The following is a 21,339-nucleotide window of genomic DNA, read 5'->3' as shown; positions in this document are numbered from 1 at the left end:
AGATAATATGCACTTGAATCCTGCCAACTGGGTCTTGATGATAACGCTAGATGGAAACTAGAAAGTTTGACTTTCTGTTGATGATTACTCTCAATCATTCAAACTTGTGGCTATTTTTCTCATCAGTTATTTATTGTAACTATAATATTTATCAAATTGTATTAACTAAATACAATTATTTATCAAACACTCTTTTTCTCGTCAGTTATTTATTGTAACTAGAATTAGACTTATAAAACTTCAGGAATTTGAAATCATATAACCTACTATGCAGAGCACTTCATTTCTCCTTCCTACCTCTGCTTGAGCTAATAACTACAGTTTGTGATCCAGGCCCCTCCTTAAGGTGGAGCTGACGTGGCTGACACTTCTGTCTTAGCTGAAACAAGCAGAAGGTTGTGAATCCATGCTAAAGGTAAACAAACTGCAACTTATATCTGCAATTTATTTTGGTATAGGCAAGAGGTATGCCAGTAGCACACTGGTGGCTTCAGAAGAAATTCTCAACACCTAGCTCGCCAGAGAGTCTACGTATGGGATTGAACAATCTGTAAACTAAAGGTATGAAAAAATTTGTAAAATTGGGAAGGTGAGGGAAAGGTGTAACATTTATTTTTGGGTGCAGAAACATCTAATGCCCATGTATAAACTAGGGATCTGGGGTGAAAGGTGCTTCTAGGGGAGGGTAAATTTTGAGGGATGGAAAGTTTTAGAAAGGCAGCATTCAAGCAATCTGATGTTAAAGTTTAAAGTTCCAAGTTAAAAGAGTACTTGGAATTCCGGTGCAAAGAGAAATGTTAAGATGAATCATAGAAAAATATTGATAAAGCCTGAAATTTTTTTAAGTAAGAAATGTTTTAAAATAATTCTTTTCAAGCTTGAGGGGTGCTAGAAAGCCTGCTAAAACAGAAAAGGAGGACATATTAATAGATTGGCATTAATGAAACAGAAAAACTAATTTGCATTCAACAGGCACTGTAATGATGTGGTTCTCAGTGTTAATATTTGCTGGAGTATTTTGTGTCTGCCCTTGAGTTTAAGGGAATAGAACAGGGAACCTGATAGGTGACAAATAGTCTGGAGACTTCATCTAGACACGAGCAAGCTTGCATCCTTCAGGCCCTTAAGCTGCTCGATTTCTTAAAGATCACAGTGGGCTTGAATTATCTGTTCTGTAGAATGTACAAGCAGATAGCTAAAAGAGAGCACCTGGGAGATACCAAGTACAGCTTGAGGGGGTGAAGGTTTATTTCTGGGAGTTATTTATCTGAGGCTAAAAAGTAATCATGAGCCAAAAAAATTTCAAATGTTTCCCATGTTTGTTTGCTTTTCTGTTTTGTTGTATGTTTTTGTGCTTGTTTTTGTATTGTCTCTTGTAGGATCCTAATCATGAAAATAAGTATGATAAATTATAAGTCGCTATTGGCACTGTTGTTTATATTAGCCTCCTGGATCATTTTTGCAGTTTTCCAGAACTCCACAAAGGTAGGAAATGCTTTATTTATGTGGTTTACAGAAGCTTATTTTTGCTTATTACCTCATCTGTTCTAGGAAAGGCTAAACTACAAGACTTGTAGATTATAGGAGGGGAGTTTGAATAGCTAGATACCAAACAACATACCTGATAATCATTAAGCAATATGTGAGAGGATAAATACTGTGTGTGTGTTCACACATACACATTCTTTCTTTGTCACAAATAAATGCATTGCACCTATCTTCTTCAATGCTTAGCTCATCTTTTTACTTTCTTTAAGGGAACATCTGAAGAACAGAATATCTATATTTTTGGTTTTCATTTGTTTGTTTTTAATTTTTAATTTTTGTGGGTACAAAGTAGGTGTATGTATTTATGGGGTGGATGAGATATTTTGATACAAGCATACAATACATAGTAATCATATCAGGGTAAATGGGGTATTCATTGCCTCAAGAATTTATCTTTTCTTGTGCTACAAACAAGACAATTATACTCTTTTAGCTATTTTTAAATGTAAAATAAACTATTGGTGATTGTAGTTACCCTGTTATACTATCAAATGCTAGATCTTATTCATTCTGTCTAATCATATTTTTGTACTCATTAACTAAGCCCACTTCTCCTCCATGCCCCCACCACCCTTCCCAGCCTCTGGTAGCCATCATTCTACTCTCTATCTCCATGACTTCAATTATTTTAAGTATTAACTTCCACAAATAAAAACGAACATGCAAAGTTTGTCTTCTGTGCCTAGCTTATTTCACTTAACATAATGACCTCCAGTTCCATCCATGTTGTTGCAAATGACAGAATCTTGTTCTTTTTATAACTGAATACTACTCCGTTGTGTATATATACCATATTTTCTTTATGTATTTGTCTGTTGATGGACACTTAGGTTGCTTACAAATCTTGGCTATTGTTATCAGTGCTGCAATAAACATGGGAGTTCAGATAGCTCTTGGATATACTGATTTCCTTTATTTTGGGTATATACCTAGCAGCGGGATTGCTGGATCATATGGTAGCCTATTTTTAGTTTTTTGAGAAACCTCCAAACTGTTCTCTATAGTGGTTGTACTAATTACATTCCCACCAACAGTGTACAAGTGTTCCCTTTTCTCCACATCCTCACTAGCATATGTTACTACCTGTCTTTTGGATAAAACCCATTTTAACAGGAGTGAGATTATATTACACTGTAGTTTTGATTTGTGTTTCTCTGATGATCAGTGATGTTGAGCACCTTTTCATATACTTGTTTGCCATTTGTATATCTTCTAGTAAGTGTCTATTCAGATCTTTTGCCCGATTTTTAATTGGATTGTTAAATATTTTTGCTATAGAGTTGGTTGAGTTCCTTGAATACTCTGGATAGTAATCCCCTGTCAGATGGATAGTTTGCAAACATTTTCTCCCATTCTGTAGGTTAACTCTTCACTCACTTGATTGCTTCCTTTGCTGTGAAGAAGTTTTTAGTTTTATATAATCCCATTTGTCTATCTTTGCTTTTGTTCTCTGTGCTTTTGAGGTCTTATCCAAAAATCCTCTGGCTACATCAGTGTCCTGAACAGTATTCCCTGTTTTCTTCTAGTATTTTCATACGTTGGGTCATGCATATCAGTCTTTAATTCATTTTGTAACTGAGTTTTGTATATGGTGAGAGAAAATGGTCTAATTTCATTCTTTTGCATATGGATATTCAGTTTCTCCAGCACCATCTATTTTAAATACTTTTGTTCCCCCATTGTACGTTTTTGATGACTTTGTCAAAAATCCAGATGGCTGTAAATATGTGGATTCATTTCTGTGTTCTCTATTCTGTTCCATTGGTGTATGTGACTATATTTATGCCAGTATAACACTGTTTACTATAACTTTGTAGTATATTTTGAAGTCAGGTAATATAATGCCTTCAGCTTTGTTCTTTTTGCTCAGAATTGCTTTGTCTATTCTGGATCTTCTTTGTTTCCTTACAGATTTTAGAATTGTTTTTCTATTTTGATGAAGAATATTATTGGTATTTTGATAGGGTTTGCCTTGAATCTGTAGATTGCTTTTAGTAGTCTGAATATTTTAACATTTATTCTTCCAACCCATTAACATGGAATATCTTTCTATTTTGTGTGTGTGTGTGTGTGTGTTCTCCAATTTCTTGCATCAATGTTTTGTAGTTTTCATTGTAGAGATCTTTCACCTCTTTAGATCAATTTATTCCTAGGGTTTTGTAGCTACTGTAAATGAAATTGCTTTTTTGATTTTTTTTCAGGTTGTTTGGTATTGGTGTATAGAAATGTTACTGATGTTTATATGTTGATTTTGTATCCTGCAACTTTACTGAGTTTTTAAAATCAGTTCTGACAGTTTTTCACTGAAGTCTATGGAGTGTTCTAAATATAAGTTTATGTGGTCTGCAAACAGGGACAATTTAATTTCCTTCTTTCCAACTTGTATGCCCTTTATTTATTTCTCTGACTTAATTGCTCTGGCTAGGACTTTCAATACTATGTTGAATAAAACTGGTAAAAGTGGTCAACACTATCTTGTTCCAGATCTCAGAAGGCTTTTGACTTTTTCACATTGAATGTGATGTTAGCTGTGGATTTGTTATACATGGTTTTTATTGTTTTGAGGTACATTTCTTCCATGCCTAATTTGTTGAGATATTTTTATCTGAAGCAAAGTTGAATGTTATCAAATGTCTTTTCTATTGAGATGATTATATGATTTTTGTTGAATGAGAAGGGTCCACCTGACAAATGGACTTTCAAAAAATTAGGGACATAATATACCCTGGTCAATATCTCAGATAATCCTTGCATCAAGGGCTGTCAGTCCAGACATCTCCTGTTCACCTACAGATTTGTAGGCCACTACTTTTAGCAAACATCATACAGGGGCCTGGAATTCCATGAGGGGGCATGGAATTTATTGTTTTGAGGTACATTTGGTGAAGGATTTTAAGGACTTTCCATTGGCTGGAGGCTGGAAAGTAGAGCTTGCCATATTCTGACTGTAGTCATCCTGAGGGCTGGAAAGTATACCCTCGAGAAATGGCCCATTCTATTTTTGCAGGGGAGTACTGAGGCTTAATTTCTTTTATGAAGCCTTCCCAGGTTAGAGAGGCTTCAAGTTGATGCCATGAGGCTTTCTTGCTGCTGACTTGGCTGCCTGATCTGCTAACTTGTTTCCTTCAGCTATTTCATTTATTCCCTTCTGATGTCCCTTACAATGCACTACTGCTACCTCTCATGGAAGGAAAACTGAGGATAATAACCTGTTAATTTCCTGGTGGTAATTTATAGTAGATTCACTAGTAGTAAGAAAGTGTCTTTCCTTCCAAATGGTAGCATGAGCATGGAGAACTAAGAAAGCATACTTGGAGTCAATGTAAATGTTAGCTACCTTTCCCTTGCTTAATTCAAGTGCTCTTGTAAGAGCTATCAGTTCAGCTAGTTGAGCACTTGTGCCTGGATAGAGAGGTGCACTTTCAATAACATCATTCAGAGTGACTACTGGATATTCTGCCTTATGGACTTCTTGCTCTACAAAAGAACTGCCATCTGTGAAGATGGTCCAGTCTGGATTTTCCAGGGGAGTTTCCCTGAGATCCTCCCTGGCTTCATAGATCTGTACCACAACTTGCTCACGGTCATGTTCAGGTTCCCCAGTTTTCTTGGGGAGACCCTGACCTGAGGATGGGAAAACTCAGAGAGGTCCTTTAACAATGCCTGTCCAAACAAATGAGGGATTATCTCAAAATCCCTGAGGCAGCACCATCCATTTTAACTGGGCAGTTTGGCCAGAAGCATTCTTCAAAGGCAAACAGGTATTGAGAGTCAGGATGCAACAGTATGCAGAAAAAGGCATCCTTTAAATCTAGGACTGTAAACCATTTAGTTCCCTCAGGCATTTGGATTAGCAAGGTATAGGGATTAGGTACTACCAGATGGATTGAGACTATGGCCTCATTAATGAATCTCCATTCTGCATTGGGTTTTTGTGCTCCTAATATTGGGGTGTTGTAGGGACTGTTACAGGGCTTAAGGAGGCCCTACATCTTCAGGTTATTAATAATGGCTTCTAGCCCTTTCTTACCCTCTGGCTTTAGGGGATATTGTCTGCGATTAGGAAAAAAGTGGGATCATTAGGATAGATCCAGACTGGCATAGTGGTTACAACTCAACCTATTCTTCCTTGAGTTGCCCAGACTTCTGGATTGATATTAGCTTCCACTAGATGAGAAAAAGAGTTTTTCCTGGGGCTATAACTATGCTGGCCCACATGCAAGCTAGAACGTCTCTACCCAATAAAGAAGTGGGACTTTCAGGCATGATTTAAAAGGCACATGTAAATAATATGTCCCCCCAACTGCAACTAAGGGGTTGAGAAAAACAGAGTGTTTATGAGACACCCCTCGTCCCTCATGCTATGGGAAAAGGGGAGGCCTCGATTATAGAGGGGAAAAGAGTCTGGCTCTGGTGTCCAGAAGGAGGTCCACCTTCCTTCATTCAGTTTCCAGAATTACCTGGGCCTCCTGTGCTGTAATGGCAATTTGAGCCACTGGAGCCGCGGCTTGAGCACCAGGACCCATCAGTCCTGCTGGACCATCTTTGAGACTGGTTCTGAACCTGTTGACCTTCATCTCTGGGGGCAGTCTGATCACCAGTGGTCCCCACCACAGGCTAGAGAGGGTCAAGGTGGCTTCTTCTTGCTTCCTGGGTATCCTTTTTAAAGTGCTCTGACTTCCCACATCAATAGCAACTCACAGATGCACCTCAGGGATCCCAGACTTTGCAAGCCTGCAAAGCAGCTACCAGAGCCTCAGTCCTTCTCTTGTGTTTCCTCTCTTTTTCCTGGGTCTCCTCCTGGTCCCTACTATAAAAGACTAAGGTGGCCACCCTCAGGAGGTTCTCCAAAATGCTATCTGGCCCTATAGCCTACTTCTGTAGTTTCCTTCTAATATTGGGAGCTGCCTGTGTAATAAACTTGTCATTTAGGATGAGCTGTCCCTCTACTGAATCAAGGGACAAGAAGGTGTGTTTTATTAGTGCTTCTTTCAGCCTTTCCATAAAGGCTGTGGGATTCTTATCTGGATTTTGGTCTACCATGGACAGTTTAGAGTAGTTAAGAGGTTTGGCCCTAGTTCTTCATAGGCCCTCCAATATGCACATTAAAAACTGTTTCCTTTTCTATTCATCTGTGATGTCACTGGGGTTCCAAACAAGGTTGTCAAGAGGTAGTGCCTCTCTTCGTATTGGGAATGATGGCTCCCCTATTTCTTCATTTTCTCTATATTCTTTTTTCCCTTTTGGCCTACTATAGGAGACATATTGCTCATCTTTGAATTTCTCCCCTGCCGGCAGAGCTGCCTGTTTTTCAGCTGCAGTTAGGGTTTGGCTTAGGAGCGGCATAACATCCCTCCATGAGAGGTTAAACACCTGAGTTAAATTTTGGAAAGCTTTTATATACTTATCAGGGTCATCAGAAAATTGGCCTAAGTCTCCCTTTATTTGTCTAAGATCCTGCAATAAGAAAGGAACCCTAGTGACATCACCTCCATTGAGCATTTCCTATAAGGATAAGAGTGAAGCTGGGGGAGTGGGGAGTTTTGGAGATGGTGGAGCTAAAGGACCTGATGGCACAGCTGGAAGGGGCCCCAGAGAGGGAGGACAAGAAGGGCCTGGACACTCAATAGCTGCCTCAGATAGTTCCCTGGAGGTTGCTTCTCTAGTTTTGGGGAATCATTCCCTTTGGGCCCTCCTGATATGACTGCTGAAAGAGCTGAGCTGATTGTGCAATGCTTGCAAAGTTCTGGGTTGTCTCACAGGGCAAAGAAAGCCTGTACCTAAGAGACCTCTGACCATTTGCTGTCCCATCTACAGAAAATATCTAATTGTTGGATAGTATTAAAATCAAGGCTCCCCTCTGCAGGCCAGGATGGTTCAAGATGGTAAGAAGGCCACACCCTTATGCAAAAGAAAATGAGCCTCTTTTTCTTCAGTCTCAGGGTCAAAGGAATCCCAGTGCTTCAGAAAGCACTCCAGAGGAGTGCAGACCGAAGATGGTCTGTTATTCATCTAGAAAGAGAAGCAAGAAAAAAGGTGTCCCTTTAATCACCTTCATTTCCTTTGGAAAGGCCTAGGGTGGAGGGGAAGACAGTGGGGGCATCCCCTCAACAGTTTTCCCTCCTTGGCGCCCTGAGCCCTGGCATTTTTTAAGGTGCCATCCATTGATGCAAGCATAACCCATAGCAATGAAACCAGAGGAACCAATTGATTGGGATTAGTCATGCTCACCCATGTGACTCTAGTCCTTTGCTGGTGATTTCCCTTTGACTTTCTAGACTTGTGTGATCTGCATGACTCTCCAATAGATGGATCTTGAGAGAGACTTCATTACAGTTACATTTGGGTAATGCCCTTTAATAGAGAATGCAGGTTTGAGCTGTACAATTTGCTATTATGGCCTGTACTAAAGTATTTATTCTTACGCAGTGGCTCTGGCTAACTTCCGGAATTAAATTCCCCTTACTATTTAAGTACCATTTTAATTGGAGGCAGAATAGGTGCCTTAAAAGAACGTAGGAACCAAATGGTTGTTTTCCTGCTGATGGGACCATGTTCAGACTAAAATTTGGTTTTGGAGGACCTTTTTCCCCTCATTGTTGAAGACAGTTTTCTTGTTCAAAGAAGGAGCATAAAGCCTGCTCTCTTGTAGAGGGGCACAAAAAGCGAGAATTAGGAAGCTAAGAGTGTTTCGGCAAAGGGCCAACAATGTGCCTCATGGAATAGGGTTCCTATTCCACTAGGTGATGCTGTTGACCTTGAAATACCATGTGCTCTCCAGACCAAGGGTAAAGAGAGAGATGTTCACAGGGGTTGTGGGGAGGGAAGGAGGCCCTCTGTGCCTAGAAAATCACAAAAACGGCAATCCCATGAGCTATATTCCCAGGCATTATGGCATTTCCTTATCTTGCCTAAGAGGATTACTTCACTGAACTGTAAAAATTTTTAAAGCATTGCATACAGAGAGTGGAAAGGAGACATGGAAGTTGCAGATAGGAAAGGAGAAAATTTGCAATAGAAAAAGCTTGCAGATCCTGTTGCCATCACCCATCAGGCTGTTGGAGGCTGGAATTAGTCCAGAAACCTTCAGGTAACACCAGGGTGTCTCCCTGGCAAGGAACCTTCAGTGCCTCTCAACCTCTTCCAGCCCCACATGACAGCGAGGCTCTCTGTAAAAGGAAACCAATTAGAAACAAAGCCAACATTCCCAGCACCCTGAGGACATGGGGGGATTAGCTAAGTTCTCCCTGGCAAGCCTGTCCCCTGAGTCTTGTAAGGCTGGTAGCCATGCTAACTTTTTAAATGGCTGATTGGGGGCCCAGTATTTCATTTGATTTTTAAATGGAGAGCAGAAGGCCTTGAAATAAAAAGAAGCAGTTGGGGTCCACTTCTATACTCCCCCTTCTATGAATCTTCCTCGGATCCCAGGTGGGCTCCCATAATGAAACGGCATTTTTCATCTGGGATAATACCCGAGGTTCATTGTCTCTCTCCAAGGAAATCAAGGACATGGACATACAAGGAGTGAGTTTAAGAGCAGAGGTTTAATAGGCAAAAGAAAGAGAAAAACTCTCTTCTGTAGAGAGAGGGGATTTAAGTGGGTCTTTTGGTCCACAGTGAAGTGTAGGAGATTTTATAGATGAGCTTGAGGAGGTAGTGTCTGATTTACACAGGGCAAAAAAGATTGGTCACCCCAGGTGTAATATTTGCATAGCACACAAAGAACTGGTTAGGACTCAGTGTGCCATTTGCATAGCATATGAAGAAGCTGGCTGTCCCACTCTAATCTTTCATTATGCAGATGGGTTCTCTACCTGGCCAGCTCCATGTTGCCTGCTTTTTTACTGTACACATGGTGACAAAGAAAAGGGAAGATGGAGCCTCCATGTTGAACATGCCTGGCCCTCAGGTAGCCCTTTTCTATTGACACAGCCGCCAGCATTCACCCATGCAAGCTTTCAGCTTGCTTATCTATGTTTGCAGCTTGATTTTTCAGGCTGCTCTTTGTTAGAAAAGAAATGATTTGAGGGCTCCTTTTTGTTAAAAAGGAAAGCCTTGCCAAGGACTCCTTTACCCTCACTGTCTACCTAAATAATTTCTTTATAGCTCCTGTTTCATTTCCTTTATATATTTAGGTGTTCTAAATGTTGAATGTATATACATACATACACACACACACACACACACACACACGTAGATATATTTGTTATTTTCTCTTGATGAATTGATCCCTTTATTATTACATAATGACCTTCTTTTTCTCTTTTTACAGTTTTTGACTTAAATCCAATTTATCTGATATAAGTATAGTGACTCCTGCTCTCTTTTGGTTTCCATTTGCATGGAATATCTTTTTCCATTACTTCACTTTCAGTCTATGGGTGTCCTTAAAGCTGAAGTGAATCTCTTGCAGAAGGATAGAGTTGGGTCTTGTTTTTTTATAATCTACTCAACCATTCTGTCTTTGGGGTAGGGAGTATTGAAATATACCATTTTATTACAGAGTCTCACAAAAATAAAAATAGTATCTCAAAACTCCCCCAATTCTGCAGATGGAGGATGGCAGGAGACTAGACTACCATCCTCCACCTGCAGAACTGGGGGAAGACAGATGGCAGACAGTGTGAGTTTTTTGGCTCACTTGAGGCCAGTGAGAAGGTATGAGAATGGAACCAATCTAAAAATGGCTGATGTTACTTTAGGAGCTGAAAAGAACAGGGCATCCTTGAAGACCCAGACACCCCTTTTAGAAGGTGCAATAAAGGCACCTTTCCAAAGCTACTAAGCAGGCACTTGGCATTTCAGGATTTTGTCTTCTGTTTGCACAAAAGTATTCCTTTCACCCAGACCTGGTGCCTTTTATGCTTCAGAGTTAAGACCTGCAGAGGGATGGGTGGCAAGGCAGTTCCTAGAAGAGATCACCCAGCACAGCTGCCCTGGGCTCAGGGTCTTGATTTCTGTCTAGTCCCTGGAACTATTTATATTTAATAAATTTTATATGAATACCTGGAGAAACAGAAGACATAAAATCTGAGGGTTTGGGAGAGAAAGATTGGGGACTAGGCAGGAAGCCAGAGCTGGGGAGGTTCCCTCAGGCCAGCTTGACCTGCTCCTTGACCTCTTTGGCTCCTGGCTTCTCCTCCTTCATTTTTCTCCTCTTCTGTGACTTCTTTCTTCATCTCTGAGTCTCTTTTTCATCCTGTTTTAATCCTCTTGGCTTTTTTGAAGGTGGGAGAAATCTTGCAGCCACCCTCTCCCTCCACATCAGAGTCGAAGAACTCTTCCTCACAGGTAATTCATCTGTCAGAGAAACGGATGGAGATGAGCTTGTCAGGGTCTTCTTCATTCTCATCGCCACCCTCTTGAGGGACAGCATCCTCAGAATCACCTGCATTTGGACTGCAGGTGGATGGGCCTGCATTACTAGGTTCTCAAACAGCCACTGTTTAATCTTCTCCAGGTACTCATTAGTGTTCTGGTTAGTCATATTGGAAGGACTGATGTAGGGCTTGAAATATGGTCCAAAGTATTCAAAGTAATCATTGTATGAAGGCTCATTAGGGATCTCCATATCCAGAGCCACAGCTCTTTCTTATTTCCAGGGCACTGAGCAACATTATAAATGGTGTAACCACCTTCTGCCATCAATAACATAGGCAGGTTGACACTCTTGACAGATTCCACACACTTGGCATGCCCTTTGATGATCAGATTAAAGCAATCTAACTGACCCCTAGACAAGGCATCTGAGCCATGCTGTAAGATCACCACACTAGACAGGAACATCTCTATTACTTCGGACATGACCAGTTTGAAAATGGCCTCATAGGACTCATCATCAATCCCATCTAGGAGCAGATAGTTAATAGCATAATATCTGCCTGTGCCAGCCCCAATAACCCATAAGTCCCCACCTCCTGGGAAGTACTCTCCATATTTATGAAAGGACACAGTCCTGACCTAGCCTGTAATATAGAAGGCCTCTTCCATGCCATCATCATGGTGAATATCAACGTCAACATTCAACACCCTCTGGTGATACTTTAGCAGTTCCAAGGTGGCCCAGATTGTATCATTAACATAACAGAAGCCAGATGCCTTGAACTTCTTTGCATGGTGCAGGCCTCCAGCCCAATTCACAGCAGTGTCCATCTGCTGCTCATTAAGTTTCACAGCACTTGCCACAGAGCCACCAGTAGACAACTGACAAAAGTCAAACAGGCCATCAAATGCTGGACAGTCCTCACTAACGTTGAATCTCTGCATCCGCTTGCTGTGCTCAGACACGTAATCTGGACAGATAGAGCACAAGAATTTAATGTAGTCATCACTGTGGTACTTGGTCATCTCCTCAGCATTGGCTTTGTGAGGGTGATGGGTTTCCATTTTTCAGTAGAAACCATAGTTGAGCAGCAAATTATGAGTCACGCATTCAGTGAGGATTCCTTGGGTGGGCTTGTCCATAATAGTAATTTCCAACACCCCTATCGTAGTAGTAACAGACTTTTCTCATGGTGCCCTGCCTTTGCACCATCTTGCTCACTTCCTGTCCCTCTGTCTCTCCTGTCAGTCAATCTCCATTCTATGCCTTTTTATTGGAGAATTTAAATAATATTGATAATAGTATGTAAATCAATATTCAAAATCATAATAAGTAAAAATGACTAGGAACAGGTTAATTTCATAGCATGTTACACTTCCTGTCATTTCAGTTCAGATATGCTCTAAATTTATCCATCTCATGTCACATTTGCTGTCATTTCAGGTTTGGTCTGCTCTAAACTTATCCATCTCCCTCCATTACTGGAACAACTCCACAAAGTCCTTATTCCCTAAAACACCACTGATATCATTAAAGCCACTAACAGAGACTGAACTCAGAATAAAGGAAATCATAGAGAAACTAGATCAGCAGATCCCACCCAGACCTTTCACCCACGTGAACACCACCACCAGCGCCGCACACAGCACAGCCACCATCCTCAACCCTCGAGATACATACTGCAGGGGAGACCAGCTGCACATCCTGCTGGAGGTGAGGGACCACTTGGGACGCAGGAAGCAATACGGCGGGGATTTCCTGAGGGCCAGGATGTCCTCCCCAGCGCTGATGGCAGGTGCTTCAGGAAAGGTGACTGACTTCAACAACGGCACCTACCTGGTCAGCTTCACTCTGTTCTGGGAGGGCCAGGTCTCTCTGTCTCTGCTGCTCATCCACCCCAGTGAAGGGGTGTCAGCTCTCTGGAGTGCAAGGAACCAAGGCTATGACAGGGTGATCTTCATTGGCCAGTTTGTCAATGGCACTTCCCAAGTCCACTCTGAATGTGGCCTGATCCTAAACACAAATGCTGAATTGTGCCAGTACCTGGACAACAGAGACCAAGAAGGCTTCTACTGTGTGAGGCCTCAACACATGCCCTGTGCTGCACTCACTCACATGTATTCTAAGAACAAAAAAGTTTCTTATCTTAGCAAACAAGAAAAGAGCCTCTTTGAAAGGTAAAAATAATTACTTCTTGAGACTACCTGTGCAAATATTGTGATTTGGCCTATATACTGATCCAAAGAAAAGTCTTGTGAGTGTATCAATTTTGGGTGTCTTTAGTAAGAGCCTTTGGGGAAAGGATCTGTGAATTCATTTAGAGACAGTGCCCATTCTCTAGTAATCCACAAACTTTTTGAACATTTAATTCTTATCAATGGGAAAAATATATATACAGAATAAAAACTAGAAGAAAATGAGAAATGCACATGTGTGTATGTGTGTGTGCTCTAATACATTATTTCTGAAACTCAACAAATTCTCTTGCATAACTTCTGGGTAACTGTATCCCATAGCCTAATAGGCAAAGAAATGGAAATTTACTAAATGGCCTGAAACTGTAGGCATAATAATTGACTTATCTCTAAGAAATAACTGAGACACTGGATAATCTAGTTTCTGTATGTTTCCTGATTTGAGGCCACCTACAGATTAATTTCTTTATTTGTGTCTTTAAGGTCAAATGTGGGTGTAGAGATTATGGAAAAATTCAATACAATTAGTGTCTCCAAATGCAACAGTAAGTACTCCTGTGTTTGGTGGGTGGTGCCTAGTTCTAGACCCATTTAAAGGGTTTCTTCTTTCTACTGGATTTGTTCACTGTTTCAGTCCTATCAGCACTCTGTTCATCTGGCTTATCTAAGGTTGGCCAAGACACCAGTTACCTAGGTAAGTGAATAATTCAATCACTGGAATATCATAAGCCTATTTTAGTAACTGTAACTCTCATCATCAGTCTATTTGTCAGTCAGTGAATTCCCTGCCCATTTTATACAACAACGTTTAAACGTTAACTCTTTCCCAATTGTATACCCAGTTCTTTACCTCACCACAACACCCCTCTTCATACCACTCCCATCACCTCTTCCCATATCACCACTAGCCCATCACCATCTAGAGGTTTCCAACCTGCCATCTGAGTGTCAGTTTATTATAACCCCTCCCTCTTGATCTTTGCCACCTTTCAAACAATTGTTAGCATACAAAATAGAACTTCCACACTTATATTTACTAATTTCTCTCCAATTTCTTTGAATCCAAATAGCCTAGGAAATTCCTATCTAAAACGACTCAAGGCAAGAGCTTTTATGTCTCTGCAAGTTCAGCATTAAAACCTTGCTAATCATAAAAAAAGAAAGAAAGCCTTGCTAATCACTAATAAACCTATTTACACTGAAGTGTAAATATGTACCTAGATGTAGAAATGTTATTTTTACCACACATACATGAGTACACTCATCCCACTTATTAAAATATTAAACTACTTCTCTCAGTTGATTAATAATCAAACCTGCCACGGGCTCCTCACCATTGTGGCTACCTCAAACTGTGGATTCCCAGACTCTTCTAAACCAGTGACTGAGGGGTTCATCTTTGGCCCATCTTGGACCTCCAAGACACTCTCCAGCCTATAGCTATATTCATTTGGATTGGTCAGTTCCCAAGCCAAACTAGTTGTTAATATTTTTTATATCACCTTTATTTAACTCAAAGGATTTATATTTTGATGGTGTCATTTAAGACACAGTGTGACAAACTTAGGGGTAAAGTGAGCTAAAATGATAGGATAATTGAGCTTCCATTCCTATGCAAGAATTGATGACTTTAGTTTCATAGAAAAGCTGGAAAATACTTAAATTTTCCTCCAGAAAGTCATTTTTTTCTGGGAAGAAACATATACTCTTATAACAAACATTAATGAACATTATTTAGGAAATTCACATCAGAGAAAAATTTTTATTAAAAAAAAAGCTGTTTCATTAAGAGAATACTTCAATAATACTTTTTCCACCATTACCACCACCTTACCCCCTCTTAGGATACTTAGAGGATAGAAGGCTCTTAATACATACTGATGGGTAATTTGATGTTTTGGAAGATCCTATCTCATTGATTCTTTGGCAGAAGAAACAGTTGCAATGAAAGAGAAATGCAAGTTTGGAATGACATCCACAATCCCCAGTGGGCATGTCTGGAGAAACACATGGAATCCTGTCTCCTGTAGTTTGGCTACAGTCAAAATGAAGGAATGCCTGAGGGGAAAACTCATATACCTAATGGGAGATTCCACGATCCGCCAGTGGATGGAATACTTCAAAGCCAGTATCAACAGTATGCCTCAGTCTAAGCTATAATTCTTACCCCTTTCAGAAACTTCTTTTCCATTTCAAAGGGGAGAAGGGAATATGGGAAATTCCTCTTTTTTTCATATTCTTCAATCACAACACACCAAAATTTTTCACAAGGCATTGTTATCTTTCCTTTAAAAAAACAATACAGCTATCTAACTGGAAGGAAAGCAGTGTAGAAAAAGGTTTATTACATCCCTATCTCTGCAGAATTCACACTTCAGTATGTACCCAGTAGGCTCCAAAAACTATTGATGGAACCAAAGATAATGTAAGATATTAAATTGTCCAGCTTCTAGAACCAGCATAATGATTAAGGGTATGATTCTAGAACCAGACAACCTGGGTTCAGAACCTGACGTCTCTACCTCCTATCTGGGTGACTTTGAACAAGTTACATAACCATTCCATCCCTCAGTTTTCTCATCTGTCAACTGAAGATGAAAAGAGTTTCTACCTGGTAAAATGAGGTAATGCATACAGTGCATTTAGAATATTGTTTCTTACATAACTTCTCTTTGGTGTAAGGTATCATTACTGTCATCATTACCTAAGAGAACAGATGTCAGAAGTGAGGTAGACTTTGCATCAGGTAGACACAAGTAAAGCATGGGCTTGGGGTCTAACAGATCTAGGCTATGCTACTTAGAAACAATGACTTTGGGCATGTTATTTATTTTCCCTGCCTGGTGTTTCTCACCAATCAACCAGGAATAATAATAGTGATATAGTTGGCTGTAAGTATTGGGCTTTATTTCTGGGTTCTGTATTCTGTTCCATTGGTCTGTGTGCCTATTTTTATGCCAGTACTATGCTGTTTCAGTGACTATGGCCTTATAGTATAGTTTGAAGTCAAGTAATATGATGCCTCCAGATTTGTTCTTTTTGCTTAGTCTTACTTTGTCTATGTGGGCTCTTTTTTGGTTCCATATGAATTTTAGAATTGTTTTTTCTAGTTCTGTGAAGAATGATGGTGGTATTTTGAAGAAAATTGCATTGAATTTGTAGATTGCTTTTGACAGTACTGTCATTTTCACAATATTTATTCTACCCATCCATGAGCATGTGATGTGTTTCCATTTATTCATGTCATCTATAATTTCTTTGGGCGGTGTTTTGTAGTTTTCCTTGTAGAGGTCTTTCACATCCTTGGCTAGTTATTCCTAAGGTTTTTATTTTATTTTATTTTATTTTATTTTATTTTATTTTATTTTACAGCTATTGTGAAAGGAGTTGAGTTCTTGATTTGATTCTCGGCTTGATTGCTGTTGGTGTATAGCAGAGCTACTGATTTGTGTATATTAATTTTGTATCCTAAAACTTTGCTGAATTCATTTACCAGTTCTGGGAGCTTTTTGGATAAGTCTTTAGGGTTTTCTAGGTACACTATCATATCATGAGCAACAGCAACAGTTTGACTTCCTCTTTACCATTTCGGATGTCCTTTATTTCTTCCTTTTGTCTGATTGCTTTAGCTAGGACTTCCAGTACTATGTTGAAGATAGGTGGTGAGAATGGGCATTCTTGTCTTGTTCCAGTTCTCAGAAGGAATGCTTTCAACTTTTCCCCATTCAATATTATGTTAGCTAGGGGTTTGTTGTAGATGGCTTCTATTACCTTAAGGTATGTCCCTTCTATGTTGATTTTGCTGAGGGTTTTAATCCTAATGGATGCTGGATTTTCTCAAATGTTTTTCTGCGTCTACTGAGATGATGATGTGATTTTTGTTTTTAATTCTGTTTATATGGTGTATCACATTTATTGACTTACATATGTTAAGCCATCCCTGCGTCCCTGGTATGAAACCCACTTGATCATGGTGGATTATCTTTTTGATATGCTATTGGATTTGGTTAGCTAGTATTTTGGTGAGGATTTTAGCATCTATGTTCATAAGGGATGTTACTGGTCTGTAGTTTTCTTTTTTGTTGTGTCCTTCCCTGGTTGAGGTATTAGGATGATACTGGCTTTATAGAATTATTTAGGGAGGATTCCCTCTTTCTCTGTCTTTTGGAATAGTGTGAATAGGATTTGTTTCAATTTTTCTTTGAATGTCTGACAGAAATCAGCTGTGAATCTATCCCGAACTTTTTGTGTTGGCAATTTTTTAACTATCATTTCAATCTCACTGTTTGTTACTGGTCTGTTCAGAGATTCTATATCTTCCTGGTTTAATCTAGGAGGGTTGTATATTTCCAGGAATTTATCCCCTCTAGGTTTTCTAGTTTATGTGCTTAAAGGTGTTCACAGTAGCCTTGAATAATCTTTCGTATTTCTGTGGTAACAGTTGTAATATCTCCTGTTTTATTTCTAATTGAGCTTATTTGGATCTTCTCTCTTCTTAGTTAATCTTGCTAATGGTTTATCAATTTTATTTATCTTTTCAAAGAACCAGCTTTTTGTTTCACTTATTTTTGTATTACTTTTGTTTCAGTTTCATTTACTTCTGCTCTGATCTTCATTATTTCTTTTTTTCTGCCAGGTTTGGGTTTGGATTATTCTTGTTTCTCCAGTTCCATGAGCTATGACATCAGTTTATCTATTTGTGCCCTCTCAGACTTTTATGTAGGCATTTAAGTCTATGAACTTTCCTCTTAACATCACTTTTGCTGTATCCCAGAGGTTTTGATAGCTTGTATCACTATTATGGTTCAGTTCAAAGAATTTTTAAATTTCCATCTTGATTTTATTGTTGACTCAGTGATCATTCAAGAACAGGTTATTTAATTTCCATGTATTTGCATGGTTTTGAGGGTTCCTTTTGGAGTTGATTTCCAATTTTATTCCACTGTGGTCTGAGAGAGTACTTGATATAATTTTGATTTTCTTAAATTTACTGAGACTTGTTTTGTGGCCTATCATATGCTCTATCTTGGAGAATGTTCCATGTGCTGATAAATAGAATGTATATTCTTCACTTGTTGGGTAGAATGTTCTGTAAATATCTGTTAAGTTCATTTGTTGTAGGGTATAGTTTAAGTCCATTATTTCTTTGTTGACTTTCTGTCTTGATGACCAGTCTAGCGCTGTCAGTGGAGTGTTAAAGTTCCCCACTATTGTATTGCCATCTCTCTCATTTTTTTTGGTCTATTAGTAATGTTTTGTAAATTTGGGAGCTCCAGTGTTAGATGCATATATATTTAGAATTGTAGTATTTTCCTGTTGAATGTTATTTTATCATTATATAATGTCCCTCTTTGTCTTTTTAAACTGCTGTTGCTTTAAGGTTTGTTTTGTCTGATATAAGAATTGCTACTCCTGCTTGCTTTTGGTGCCCATTTGCATGGAATATCTTTTTCCACCCCTTTACCTTAAGTTTATGTGAGTTCTTATGTGTTATTAATAGGTGACTTTCCTGAAGACAGCAGAAACTTGGCTGGTGAATTCTTACCCATTCTTCCATTCTGTATGTTTTAAGTAGAGCATTCAGGTCATTTACATTCAATATTAGTATTGAGATATAAGATACTATTCTATTCATTGTGCTACTTGTTGCCTAAATACCTTGTTTTTCTTTTCATTGCATTATTTCATGTAGGTCCTTTGAGAATTATGCTTTAAGGAGGTTCTATTTTGGTGTGCTTTGATAACTCGCTTCAAGATTTAGAGCTCCTTTTAGTAGTTATTGTAGTGCTTGCTGGTACTGGCAAATTCTGTCAGCATTTGTCTCGAAAAGACTATCTTTTCTTCATTTATGAAGCTTAGTTTTGCTGGATACAAAATTCTTGACTGATAATTTTTTTGTTTAAGGAGGCTAAAATAGAACACCAATCCCTTCTAGCTTGTAGGGTTTCTGCTGAGAAATCAGCTGTTAATCTGATAAGTTTTCTTTTATAGGTTACCTGATACCTTTGCCTCACAGCTCTTAAGATTTTTTCCTTCATCTTGACTTTAGATAATCTGATTACTATGTACCTAGGCAATGATCTCTCTGTGATGAATTTCCCAGGTGTTCTTTGAGCTTCTTGTATTTGGATGTCTAGATCTCTAGCAAGGCCAGGGAAATTTTCTTCGATTAGTCCCTCAAATATGTTTTCCAGACTTTTAAATTTCTCTTCTTCCTTGGGAATACCAATTATTCTTAGGTTGGGGCATTTAGCATACTCCCAAACTTCTTGGTGGCTTTGTTCATTTTTTAAAATCCTTTTTGTCTTTGATGGATTGGGTTAATTCTAAAGCCTTGTCTTCTAGCTCTGAGGTTCTTTTTTCTGCTTGTTCAATTCTATTGCTGAGACTTTCCAGTGCATTTTGCATTTCTCTAAGTGTATCCTTGATTTCCAGAAATTGTGATTGTTTTTTATTTATACTATCTATTTCACTGAAGAATTTTCCTTTCATATTCTGTATCATGTTTTTAATTTAAGTTGGACTTCACCTTTCTCTGGTGCCTCCTTGATTAGCTTAATAATCAACCTTCTAAATTATTTTTCCTGCAATTCAGAGATTTCTTCTTGGTTTAGATCCATTGGTGGTGAACTGGTATGGTCTTTTGCGGGAGTTAAAGAATCTTGTTTTGTCATATTACCAGAATTGATTTTGGGGTTTCTTCTCATTTTGGTAGACATGTCAGAGGGAAGATCTGGGATTCAAGGACTGCTATTCAGATTCTTTTGTCCCACAGGGTGCTCCCTTGATGTGGTTTAATCCCTCTTCCCCTAGGAATGGGGCTTCCTGAGAGCCAAACTGTAGTGATTGTTTTTGCTCTTCTGAGTCTCGCAACCCAGTGGAGCTACTGGGCTCTGGGCTGGTACTGGAGAGTGTCTGCAAAGAATCCCATAGGATGTGACCCATCTTCAGGTCTTGCAGCCTTGAATACCAGCACCTGCTCCAGTGGAGTTAGCAGGGGAGTGAAGTGGACTCTGTGAGGGTCTTTGGTTGTGTTTTTGTTTAGTGTGCTGGTTTTGTGTTGGTTGGCCTCCAGCCAGCAGGTGGCACTTTCAAGAGCACATCAGCTGCTGTCCTACAGGCAGGATGCAAACTTGCCCTAGGGACACAGTTTTTCAGCATCTCAGAGAGCCTGCAGTGGTGATCCTGTTCCTTCAAAGGGTCTATGGATTCTTCTGACTTTCCTGGTATGTTCCTGTGGCAGTTTTTGGAGCAGAAGTTCACGATGTGAGTCTCCACAGGCTGCTCTGTTTGTCTGAGTGAGAGCTGCAAGCTAGTCCTGCCTCCTATCCACCATCTTAATCCAAGATGCCAAGTAACACTTTTGACTGTTCAAATAATTTTCAAAAACATCCCCTCATCTAAACCTATAATAAATTAGACATGATTAGCTTATTTAATTATACCGATCAAATCTCTTCTATCTTTATATCTACTCAATCTTGGTAACTATATCCTCCTTTTATTTTGGGATTGCCTATTTGTTATCAGCGCTGAAGTCAGTGGATCTGCATGAATCTGGAAAATTGCAACACCAGCTTGCTGTGGATTTGGATAGGAACATCAACATCCAGTGGCAAAAACATTGTTATCCCTTGATAGGATCAATGACCTATTCAGTCAAAGAGATGGAGTACCTCACCCGGGCCATTGACAGAACTGGAGGAGAAAAAAATACTGTCATCGTTATTTCCCTGGGCCAGCATTTCAGACCCTTTCCCATTGATGTTTTTATCCGAAGGGCCCTCAATGTCCACAAAGCCATTCAGCATCTTCTTCTGAGAAGCCCAGACACTATGGTTATCATCAAAACAGAAAACATCAGGGAGATGTACAATGATGCAGAAAGATTTAGTGACTTTCATGGTTACATTCAGTATCTCATCATAAAGGACATTTTCCAGGATCTCAGTGTGAGTATCATTGATGCCTGGGATATAACAATTGCATATGGCACAAATAATGTACACCCACCTCAACATGTAGTTGGAAATCAGATTAATATATTATTAAACTATATTTGTTAAATAACACAAAAGTCTGAAATTCATTCACTTAAGTAAAAAAATTTATTGACTGTCTACTAGCAGGCCAGATGCTGTGTTTGGCTCTGAATTCCCAACTAGCAAGAGCAGAGAATCTACATTATGGCTGATCCATAAGCCACCAATTCAGCTAAATGAGATGTTTCTAATCTGGGCTTCCACTTAAAAATAAAACTAAAAATACTCATGA

The 21,339-nt window shown here is 39.3% G+C and overlaps 1 protein-coding gene and 1 pseudogene across 1 annotated transcript; one reads left to right on the top strand and one right to left on the bottom strand.

Annotated features, from left to right (window-relative positions):
* Window positions 1–1,383: 1,383 nt before the first annotated feature.
* NXPE4 (neurexophilin and PC-esterase domain family member 4) lies at window positions 1,384–21,339 on the top strand. Its single transcript, XM_016922028.3, has 5 exons — window positions 1,384–1,485; window positions 12,314–13,047; window positions 13,549–13,610; window positions 14,996–15,202; window positions 20,596–21,339. Exons 1-5 carry the CDS (start codon window positions 1,390–1,392, stop codon window positions 21,129–21,131), a joined length of 1,635 nt encoding a protein of 544 aa, XP_016777517.1. The 5' UTR covers window positions 1,384–1,389; the 3' UTR covers window positions 21,132–21,339.
* On the bottom strand, window positions 1,594–12,394 carry LOC129136475 (histone deacetylase 1-like; annotated as a pseudogene).

The sequence above is a fragment of the Pan troglodytes genome, chromosome 9, assembly GCF_028858775.2.
Source record: "Pan troglodytes isolate AG18354 chromosome 9, NHGRI_mPanTro3-v2.0_pri, whole genome shotgun sequence".
Lineage (NCBI taxonomy): Eukaryota > Metazoa > Chordata > Mammalia > Primates > Hominidae > Pan > Pan troglodytes.
This window is presented reverse-complemented; position numbering and strand designations above follow the sequence as displayed.

Bases quoted from the DNA above. Each gene is read 5' to 3' on its own strand.
- NXPE4 (XM_016922028.3), top strand. From the start codon at position 1,390: ATGAAAATAAGTATGATAAATTATAAGTCGCTATTGGCACTGTTGTTT. The intron at 13,048-13,548 runs GTAAAAATAATT...TGTGTCTTTAAG, and splicing joins GAAAAGAGCCTCTTTGAAAG to GTCAAATGTGGGTGTAGAGA. The intron at 15,203-20,595 runs GTATGCCTCAGT...ATTTGTTATCAG, and splicing joins CTTCAAAGCCAGTATCAACA to CGCTGAAGTCAGTGGATCTG.